This window comes from Coturnix japonica, chromosome 1 (assembly GCF_054131305.1).
Source record: "Coturnix japonica strain WE chromosome 1, WE-NBRP24, whole genome shotgun sequence".
NCBI classification, from domain to species: domain Eukaryota; kingdom Metazoa; phylum Chordata; class Aves; order Galliformes; family Phasianidae; genus Coturnix; species Coturnix japonica.
This window is the reverse complement of record NC_140663.1, coordinates 14208823-14220924: the sequence shown is the minus strand read 5'-3', so window position 1 is coordinate 14220924 and position 12102 is coordinate 14208823. Positions and strand designations below refer to the sequence as shown.

General features: G+C 34.2%; 1 protein-coding gene across 5 annotated transcripts in view; it reads right to left on the bottom strand.

Moving 5' to 3' along the window:
* Nucleotides 1-12102, bottom strand: part of TBC1D22A (TBC1 domain family member 22A) — a 141069-nt gene that overhangs the window by 67346 nt on the left and 61621 nt on the right. For all 5 annotated transcript variants that reach the window (XR_014934099.1, XM_085514517.1, XM_015851943.3 and 2 more), the window contains one exon: nucleotides 11660-11735. Coding sequence is in view for 4 of the 5 variants with exons in the window: in XM_085514517.1 (XP_085370643.1) it covers nucleotides 11660-11735 (76 nt within the window). In the remaining variant the exon portion in view is untranslated. The remainder of the gene's footprint in view (nucleotides 1-11659; nucleotides 11736-12102) is intronic.

Here is a 12102-nt window from a genome sequence, read left to right as displayed (position 1 = left end):
AATTTATACAATGAAATGAATATGTAGATATATATCCACTAATTTTCTAGATCAAAAATTATTTGGGGATGGACTACAAGCAACAAGATTTGCAAATAATGTAATGGTTTCCAAATTAAAACATTGGTAACAAAAAGAAGAAAATAACAAACTGGCAAAGAAGAGAGCATAAGCAAAGGCTGTATTCACTTGAAACAGAAAGTTGAGATTAATGCATGCAAAACAGAGAGAGCAAATTTAAACAAATTGTAGCCTAAACAATTTCTTAACATCGAATAAATACAAATCTTTGAACAGTACATATCAATGTATCAAAGCTTTCTAAAGAACTACTCAAGTATACAATATTTATTCTGGTGTGTTCTCTATTTGAGAGCAGAGGTAATCTCTTGCATGGGTTATTTCTATTTTTAATAGAACTAATCTGCTAGTTTGACTTCTATGTATTTAGCATAATTAACCCCCAAAAGAATCACACTCTGTAAAGTGGTTTTAGCTAACCTGCCATAAATTACAACTACTGCAGAAACACTAATGTCGTACTGCATTGAAATGTATGACAAGAAGTCTTTGTTAGGGCCTCAATAAGACATCTCCATTCCATTTCTTTCTGTAAGATGATTTTGCTGCCATATTCTCCTCCATCCACATTCACTGGGGTATGCTAGAAGCTTAGACAATGAGAATACACTGATCTTCCAAATTCCACATTTATCAGAGCTAAAAAGGCACTAAAAATCTAAACAAACAATTAAAATCGCAAAAGTACAGTGGCACTGTTACAAGACATTGTATAAAGAGTAAGGCAGCAGAAGTTAAATTAATCGCTAAAGCAGTTGCTTAAAGACTTTTGGAAAACATTTGATACATTTGCATCTTGCGGACCAGAAGATCAACTGTCCATATGTATAACCCAGTGTGCTTCCTGAGGCCTCTGTGTTGAAGCAGGCAGGCCAGAGAATAATGGAAGACTGAACACACAGTAGAAACTCAAAGAGTAAATTTCACCCACGCCAGCTCCATTTAAATTTGAACATATTTGTACAGAATAGTGGGTGAGTCCAATAATAATAGTTTAATATTATTTTTAGTTATCGAAAATTCTGACAGCTTAAAGGCTTAGACTGAAGTTATATCATTCTCTTTCCCAAGACACATTTCATGGCTATATGAAAGTTTTAGTCAGTATGGCAATTGACTTTCAGACAACTGAAAGTTGTTTCAATATGGGAGAAGTAAAAATGTTTCAGATTTTAAAAACAACCCACAGCGAGCCTTTTTACAAATAAGAACAGTCACAATACATTACACCAAATGTTCACTGGCTCCAAAAGTGTCTAAAAACAAACACCTATAAATATGTATAAATCATCATTATGTTTCCAAAGCACTTTCTTTGTCTCTATCTACCCAAGGCTAAATTATCTATGTTTTTAAAGTCATAAATTTCCATTATATAAATATAAGCAAAGCATATTTTTTCTGATCATCTTAAAAATATCTGCTACTTCTGGGATTTATTTATGTTTTTTAAACTTGTAGCTATACATAAAAGTGTGTAAATCTTCAAATGTTCTTTTTCATTTCTAAATACAACACTAAACAGGTAAACAGATACTATTAATACACAATAGATTGAACTGCTACTACAGGTCATGATCAGTTAAGAGAATGAGGGTGGAGAGGTTACGATGTGCCAGGCTGTTAAGTGATCCCATCAAGTTCTGGATAATCCCTCCCTTCAGCTGTGTACAGCAGAAGTATTACTACATTACTAGTGTATTCTGTAGATATTTACAAAATTTTTCATAAAGGAGAACTTTGAGATGGATATCCCACCACCCACAATCACCTTCCCCTTCCAATCTCAAAATCACATGGCTAATCTTCTACCTTTACAAACTTAATATCCTCCTATCACACTAAAACCTTTATTTCCAAGGCTTTCTACAAAACTCATTAAGTACACAATCTGTGATATAGACAAAAGCCAATGTTAAGGCTGGTTTAAGATCTGTATGACATGACATTCATGGTGGAATTGTTTATCCTTCTGCAAAATGCTGATGAAGAAGTTCTCAGCTTGAAAAGCTACTGAAAGGAGAAGGCAACCATTGTAATCACGTCCTAACACCTTAGGAAATCATAGAATCATAGAATGGCTTGGGTTGAAAGAAACATCAGTGATCATCTGGTTTCAACCCCCCTGCTATGTGCAGGAACACCAAAAACAAGACCAGGCTGCTCAGAGCCACATCCAGCCTGGCCTTGAATGCCTCCAGGGATGGGGCAGCCACAACCTCCTTGGGCAACCTGTTCCAGTGCATCACCACCCTCTGGGTGAAAAACTTCCTCCTAAAATGAACTTAAGAATGAAACAAGGCAGGTGAAACATACAAGCTTCTTTCTGAAGACAGTATAACACCTTTGGATATTCACGTGCAACAAAGTTAGAGGCCTTGCATGCCTCGCAGGTACAAACAAGTACAGAACCACTCTCATGTGTCCCTTGCTCTAGGGAAATTTAGCTGCAAGTCACATATACTGAAATGAAATGCAGTGTTAAACTTCAGATACCTATATTGCAGACTACAACATTTAGATAATCAAGTAAGAATGCAAGAACAGTCAGTTTTATTTCTAGCTGATTTACTAACTCACAAACACCACCTAACATTTTTGTTTTTCACACAGTACCAACGTATTTCATGTGGATGCTTGCAGACTTTCAAAGTAATAAAGAACAATAAATTGTGCCAGTCTTTATATTTCAACTAGTGTTTAATATTCATAATGAATTTCTTGGAAGTTGTTTTCTCGTCTAAAGAATTTGAAAAACAGATCACCAAACTCCCTGAGTTATAAGCAATTGATGTAAGACTGCAATAGAAAATGCAATGACTGAAAAGGCTCATTCTTCCTACTTTGTAAGTAATTGTCAGTAAGGGGCTATTTTGCTGATAAAGGTAATTACTGCAGTTGTAATCTAAATTTAAATTTTCCATTTCATTGGAAATTAGCACGAGTCAGCAACAAACAAGCAAGTTACGTATTTACTGTCAACTTTCGGATCTGAAGAATTCCATAAGAATACACTTACTGCATTTTCAGCCAGCAAAATTATGGTATAGTTATGAAAAAAATACAACTTGTATCAAAATTTTAAAAACCCAAGAATTTTGTTTACTAAGGTTCCCAGTTTTTAATATAAATATGTACACAGAAACAGTTTTGTTGAAGCAAATCTTAAAAAATGAATACAATATACAAATGTTTTCTTAAGTAGCACATTACCAGAAATGTGTACTTCAATCTACATTAAAAGCATATCTAATTACTGATAATTTTAATAAACACACAGTATATATTAATTTGTTCACATTTGGCATCCTAAGCATTAATGATAGTCAAGCGTGTCTCACAAATCCTCCTAATCTGGGCTTCTGGAACAATTCTATCCATCATATCTCTGTTAAAAATTTTAGCAGCACCTATTTACTACACAATTACATCAACAAGGGCTTTGAGCTTTTTAAAAGCCAAAATACTCATGTTTCTATGAATTCATCAAAACATTCTGAAATTATGAGTACCAAATGTTGTAATGCACAGCCAAAAATTTCAGTTTCTCATGGAAGCAGAATCTATATGCATAAAATATTGTTGTTTAATGCCAGCTTCTCACACAGTTTTACTGATTTCATAATTGTTTTATGTAACTACAGATTCAAAAACTAAAGCACATTTAAGGACAAAATGACCTGTACTAAAGCATGTTGACTTAAGCACTGACCTGACTGGGGGACACTGACATAATAAGAGCTGGGAAAGCTTCCACATAAGCAAAGGGGAATAACAAAATAATACTAAAACAATGCCTGAATTGCCAAATTACATTGGCACAGCATGGAGCCACTGCATCCATGTGTGTAATTTATTACTTTGCAATACTAGCCATTTATTGATGACCTTTACTGAAAGATTCCTATCAACCTTAGCAGTCTTTTCTGATGCTTGATTCTAAACCTAGCTTTGACATTTTTGAACACTTTATACACATTTCTAAAGGAAATATAAAACAGACTAATTGTTAAAACATCACCTGAAATGCAACTAAGGCACATCTGATAAATAAGCATGTCTTTTAATACAAGGTAAGGAAGAAAAAGCATATATTTGTCTTCAATAAGATTCTTCTTAAAGTGATTACAGTTGCTACAAAAGTATTTCCATTAGTACCAATCCAAAATGAACAGAAAAAATAATGGCAGGGGCTTTGTTGGCACTCTTCTTAACATGGAATAATGCATGCGGCCTTTCTATTTGATGTTTGAAAATATTCCACAGACATATAGTATTTCAAATGGTACTCTAGTTGGATTTTCTTCTTTCCAGGCCATGCCAATAAAGACAAATGTTATAATGTAATAATTCAGAGACTAACATAATGGAAGACGCAATGGAGGAACGCAATGGAGACTGAACAGTAATTCAGAGCTTCAGTAACACTCTACATTCACCATCTATTTTGTTTCCCTAATTAACTTTTACTTTTTAATATTAGTTAATATTTGTGTAGACACTTTAACGAAACAGATAAATAGAGCAGTATGATCCAAATGTTTCCTCCCATCTTCTCTTTTGTAAAACAGATAATACAGCTGCAGAAGTTTCTAGCTGGTTTTGTTGTTTTGTATTTTGTCTACTGAATGTAAAATCCAGACACCTTTCTTCCCACGTCAAACGTAGTAAGAAATTATTACTTATGACTTAATTAACTCACTCAATTTGTCAGCTAATGTTGACAGTGAAGCTTCATAACATAGGTTACAGCAATTTCGTATGTAAATGTTTAAAAAGCTCCGTGACAGTCCAATACTACAATGTTTGGCATTTCATTGCCTCACGGTTGATAAGATTTCTCTCACACATGACAGAGCAAACATTTATCTTTTACTTGTCAGATTATCAATTAAATTTGGCTACTGTTTATTAAAAGATGAATCTATAGAAAAGAAAATCACATGGTTTAACCTCTTATTAATTCATATGGAACATGCTTGCAAGTCTCATGTAACACTGACACAGCTTATATAAACCTGAGCTGGCAACAGTGATTTTCCTCCCTATTCAGTATTGATACTTCTCAATTACAGAAAAGTTTTTATGATCCATTGTAGGGATGAAATATTATGTACAATCTCCATAAACAGTGTAAAGTAACAGATTTCTTTCCCAGTTTGTTCATAATGCTGTGACTTGGCTCTTGATTGGCAGTCTTTGCCATCATTTAGAAAACTTTAGTACTGTCCTCTTAGCTGAGCAAAGCAAGCAACCAAGCAACCAGTCAGAATTTATTTTAAGCAATGAAGTGTTACAATAAGCAGTGTTACCTCGTTTAACTTCCTGAGAGCATGGAGAGTTATTACAAAAAGACAGCTGTGTGACACAAACAACAATTTAATAATAACATCTTTGAGAACATTTCTGCTTGCTGTGAATGCTGCCACTCACAAGGGTAAACTTGTAATTGTGAGAGCAGAATCTCGTGATGAACTGCCTGCCTCTGACTTACAATAAACACTTGACCAAACTGGTTATGGTAAGCAATGTTTCCCTTTACCGAATGCAAGTTGTGCATTTCATTCTCTATTTTGCAAACCATCTCCATGTTGTATGATATGGAAAAACCCAAGACTGATTCCAAAGCAAAGGCAGAAAACGGACAGAGGGACAGACAGGGAAACTAACACGAGGGATGGGAGATCTAGATGCCTCAAGGAATCAAGCATGTAATAATTCTGAAGTATCCGGAGGAAAATGGAGGAAACTATTAGGAAGTAACCCAGTAAAATATTCAAGCTAAAAGCTAAAAATACACTCGGTGGCCCAGGTGGAATTTGACCTTAATATTAGAATGTAACAGCGTTTTTTATTTGATCAGACAGTTCTGCTTCCAGGAAGCATCAGAATACTGTAGCCAGATCTTCTAAATCACAACTGTGTGCATTCACAGCTGGGTTTACATCCAACACCTTATTAGATTTCAGCTCATATGTTGTTAGTGGGTTTTTTTCTTGCTTTACTCTTTAGTATGCAACAAAAAAAAAGTAAGTTTAGGCAAATTAAAAGTCAAAGTGTTTAGAAAAGTCAGTGTTTAGAAAAGTCAGGAATTTATAAATGATTTTAACATCAGTCTTAATTAACTCTTGTTAAGATCTCTGAACCCTGTATGAGCACTCAGACGTAATCTCCTCAGTAAAATATAGAAATATGATTTAAAAGATAAATTAAATAATTATGATGCCCAGTGAGCAGCATCTAAGAGTAGATTAAAGTATAATACAGTAATTACAACCGTAAAATCAGATAAAAAAGAAGATGGCATTGTTAAAATGAAAAAGAGCTTTATGGCACAAATTAATTTAAAACAATTATGAAATGCCTACAAGTTTTTTAATCACTTCAGCATCAAGCTGACACATAAAGAATGACCTTAATAATCTTTAATTTTCAACAGCAGCAGCAAGATCTAAATAAATTCTCTTCCCATTTCCAATTCAAAAGGCTTTGATGGATTCAAAGAATGCAAAGTCTTTACAACTACAACTGCCCCTTTTTTCCCCCACAGATACAATTTTAGTTGAAAATTACAGGTGTCAGTAAAATGCTTTACAACATAATTAAACATGAACATAATTTTATACACATGGTTAAGTATTTTCAAACACACTTTAAAGAAATCATTAGCATGACTGAATATATAGCAAAGACTGATCGAATGTAACCACAGTATCATCTTCACCATTGTATGAACAACCAAGATCCAAATTAAAAACTGAATGAATTAGTTAATCTGCATCTATTTTGGTATATTGAGCAAACACCTAGAGTGCTGGTAAAGAAGAAAATATATTAGCCTTGGTTGATATTTTCTCTTTTTGAGAATCAGATCATCAAAAACAAAATATCAAAACCATTTTGCACAGAAACTAAATAATCTTTAGAGACAATCAAAGCAAAAAAACTACCAAATCCATTTCTCCAAGTATTTCTCAGCCTTAACTCATCAGGCAAAATTAAGATCTTAGCAAATCCATGAAACATTTGTATTTGAATGACTGGATGGTTCTGCAGGAATGGGGTGTGTCTCTCCCAGAACAAGAATGTGCAGAATGCCAGGTGCCAACTCAACAGAGAGAAAACTGCAGGAATCCCAATGAAAGTTCAGCTGTTCATTACTCAGCTCTTAACACTACCTCTCATGGTCATTAGATAGAATAATCCTAGGTCCACTAGCAATATATGAATGAAGGATGTATTACAAGCCGGCTCAATTAAATTAAGTCTGAAACCAGGTAAATGCTGAATATCTGTAAATCCTGAAAACAGAAATGCTGAGTTAATTTTGTCATTCCTACAACATGTCTTCTCGATTTCAAGGCTAAGTGAAGCAATTGCGAAATCACAGAATAACAGAATGACCTGGGTTGGAAGGGACCTCAAGGATCATGTAGTTTCAACCCCCCTGCCTGGCAGGGCCACCAAACATACACATTTACTAGATCAGGTTTCCCAGGGCCCCATCCAACCTGGCCTTGAACACCTCCAAGGATGAGGCATCCAAAACCTCCCTGAGCAGCCTGTTCCAGGGCCTAACCAGAGGTTGTTCAGAGGCTGAACATCACAAGAGCACATCACAAGAGTGTGACCTGTTTACAAATCATGAGATTTGTAATGCTCACGATTTACAGAAGAGAAGCTCCACTGACACTGCAAAGAATAGAAAATGTAGCTACTTGTTAGAGATAGCTAATATTATTGAGCTATTTATTAATCGTCTCTTGCAAAATTTTTGCAAAATTCCTAGACATGAATGATGATGACAAGGAGAAAAATTGGGTAAATTTGAAAACAAAACATTATTCAGTCTTACCTATGAAAATATTATGTTAATAAAGTAAAAAAAAAAATTCCACTAAGCACACGGGTCATTAAAAATACTTTCTGGAGTTTAAATGGGCCGAGATTATGATTAAATTAATAGTGCCGTGGCTGTTTGAAGTCTAATTCAATGTTTTGCACTGTACACAAAAGGACAGTCATATTGAGAAGAGTTGTGATCCATGAGGCTGGGTTAATGAAGGTTGCTTGAATCACTAACATAATGTATTAACACTCTCCAAAGGGTTAGATATCGCTTTTCGTACAGTGGTAACCCATTATAATAAGCAAACAAGCTGCACAAGCTTCATCCATTCAAGCAGCTACTTATTATGTTAGGGTTCTCTTCACCATTCAATTATCCAGCATCAAGAAAATAATGTGACACAGTAACAACAGGAAAACTATTCTCTTCCACAGTAATCATAATTAGCAATTAGAATGTTTACAGTTAGTTTAAACCATACAATTTCTTTTTTTAAAGAAAAACTATTAAATTCATACCAAGCATACTTTTCTCTTTAGCTACAGTACAGCAGACTTAAAATGAAGGTAAAAGGAGAAAAGCACACAGAAACAAAGAGTAAGAAATGATAACACTTAACTGTATCATCATTCTATCAAAAAATCCAAGCAGGTCAGGATCCCTTACCTGAGACATCATCCAAAAGCTGAAATAGCAGTGAACATCCACCACTGCCAACACAGTGTCTAAAACCTTATTTTAATCTTTCATGTATTTTGGTCTATATTTCCCAGCAAAAGAGAGAAACTAGCTGGACACTCCTCCACACAAAAAGAAATGGCCCTAGGAATACTGAAAAATCATATTCAAACCAAGGCGTAAGTGTACCACTGTACTACAAGAGTTGTGGTCGGCACAACAAATGTCTAAGTGACAGTCAATTGCAAATGGCCTATCTCAGGAATTGGTACTGGTGCCAATGCTATGCATCAACTTCATGTATGACTGTGAGAATGGCACCTCATGCACTCCCAGTAGCTTAATGGACGATAACAAGATGGGAGGAATGGTTAATAAAACACACTATAACTTAATTCCAGAAAGGAAGATTCTATGTACTTGTACTAAAAGAAAGTCACAATGACTTTTGGTAGTAGCTTGATGGTAGTCAAAGCCTTGAAAAGCCTTATGCAAGGAAGCTGCAGAATCTCCATCCTTGGAGATGAGAGATGGGGTCTAGACCACTGAATTGCAGAGTAATTCAACCAAAACAGTTTTAAGATTCAATAGTGTCAATTACTTTGAAATTCTTCAGGCTTACTTTTCAAATAGTTACAACAGCCTTACAAAATATTTCATAGTTACACCTTTTATTCATGGAAAAAAAATGTTTAATTCCATTTCCTCGCTCTGATATGTCATAATCCCCATTAGTTGTTTAGTTTAGTTTAATAGTTCCCTTTAACATATGGGTTTTTTTCCCATGGATAACATACATCATAAAATATACCTGCTATAACACAATCAATTTCTTAGTTGGGATGCTGCATTGCGTTCTACAACTACACAACTAAAACAAGGAAGCTGTCTTCAACTATTCAACTATATCAAGAATCTATAATTAAGAGTAATCTAAGATGTTGCTTTGTAACTGCTTCATAGAGTCTGAAGAATCAACACTAACTGGCAAGTCCACACAATCTCTACTAAAAACTGCCCGAAAATTAGCATTTCTGAATTTATAATAATATACATTTTATATTATATAATATATAATAATATAACAATGAGAAGTTATTATTCAGTGTCCAACTTCATTTTTTAAATACTTTGGCAGTTATCTACAGCCACAGACATCAATACAGGATCTTCTATACCCTGTAGCTCAAAGTAAAATAGCAATATTGTTGGTTACATCCTTTCTTAAATAGTACACAATTTACATGAGCAAATATTATGAATATGTTGTGCCTACACTTAGAAAGATATATAAAAAGCTGCAATTCTTGAGGTACCACAATTCTGGTGTACTTCAACAATTTCCTATACAGTCTTATTAAAAACCTCACAAAGTTAGTCCATATCAGATAAAAATCTGGAAGACACTTTAATTGCAATTAGTTTACTAATTGCAGTCAGTAAACAGCAATTAAACTGCCCTACAAAGGACAGTTTAGGAAGAAAAACTCATTTTTCTGCCTTTTTTTTCTTTTATTTAAGTGCAAAGACTTCAAAATAATCCTTTGCAAACTGAATCCACTGAGACAAGTTATTTAACTAAATACCCAAAGCACTGAAGGTACAAATAAGCCTTCAGCTATTCTTCATTTCTTATCAAACAAAAAATAGCATTGTTTATTTATTTTTTCTTAAAATGTTAAGGATAAGTTTTATTATTGGAACAGTACTTTTTCATTTTAAACATGTGTTTCTATAGTTTATTGACCATGTTTATGATGTTTACTTGCAGGTAATATAATTATGCACTTTATTTAAAAGTGCATTTGTTTCTACAAATAATTGAAATGTAATCACCTATACTGAAATTAGCATAAAATAACATGAAAATCCATGCTGAAAGCAGTTATAAAATACGCTACTTTAGAAACACTTCTAAATAAAAATTTTCCCACACTTTACACAGAAACATCCCTTTATTGTTAATTTAAATTTAGTTTGTTTTTTTTTTTTTGAATACATACAACAATTTCATATACATCTACATATATAGTAAGATATTACATAAACACTGCTCTCCTGCCCTTATCTTTCAATAATTAAGGATGTGTCAAGGGCATGAAAAGCTCTACCAAAATTTAGGCTGCAAATATGTACAGGCCAACCGAAGTTTGCTATGATAAGTAACGTCACAAGAAAAACTCACAATACATATAATGAAATTGCAGAATTAATTTTTTCACACAGATTATCAAATATTCAACTACTCAGGAAATACTTTTTTTTCTATTTCATCATTGACAGGCTAAAGTCACAAATATATGGCTGGTTCTGCTTGGCAACATTTTGTTAATACTCTGTTCATTAATTTAACAAACTACCAAGAGAGTGTGTTTAGAATGGGCAAGCATTATCTCTTGCATTTCATTTAATTAAACTCTGCTCCAGCAATATGACAGTCAGCATTTCATAAAGGGAATTATTTTAAGGATGAAGGTAGAATATATTTCAAAGTGCCCTGTTAAAACATGAAAGCATAATCTCAAATTGCCCCTGCACATACTGTAATTTATCTATAATATTAAAGATGCTATTTCCAGAGTTCATAATTAATTGGATTCCACAGAGAAATTATTCAGGCATTCCAGATAGCAAAATGATGCACAAAGGCACAAAACATAGTGCCAAAGGACAGCCATAAACAACCACTGTGACTCGCCCGAATTACAACAATCATTGAGCTTAATATGAAATGAATACCAGCTGCCTTTTGTATGTGGTCATTACTCTGCTGCAAAGAAATTGCCATTGAATTTTGATTATATTGCCTTAATAAAAAGTAATGAAAGTGGCTCATGCTCTAGTAGCTTTCCTTTAAATGATACAGGACAGTGATCTTTCAAAGGCCAGCGTGCCACAAATTGACCGAGTGTGACACCTCATCTAAGGAAGGCTACGTTACTCCACCACTGTAGGCAGCAGCGGTGATGCTGGGTTAACTTCATGCAAATGTTTTGATTAAACGCTTTCAATGAAACACTATTTAGAAATTAAGTTAGCTTTTAAACTTACCATCGATCCGACTAACAAGCTCTTCCAACATTTTCACTTTCTTTTGAATTCCTGGCTGTGCAAATGTGTAATTATCCTAAAGAAAAGACCATATACAAATATAAGTTCATGGAAAATTACAATTTCTTATCCCCCAGTTACTTAAATGCTTGAGTTTTTTTGTTGGTTTCTTTTTTCCTTCTTTTTCTATTCTTTTTGTTTTCTTAAGTGTTCAAGTTTTGGTTTTGCATCTCCTAAGACTGTCTTTACAGCTCAGCAGCAAATCATCACGCTGCACCAACTTACAACAGAGTCCCTGTGCCTAACAGCATACCTTACAGCTACAGCTGTATCACCTGCTCACTACCTGCTAATTTAGAGCCCCTGAAGTTCCAACTACATCATGGAAGTCTAAAGAGCGTCAGAAGGCTATGTTCCCAAATGTCAAAAGCTTTTGTGCTACA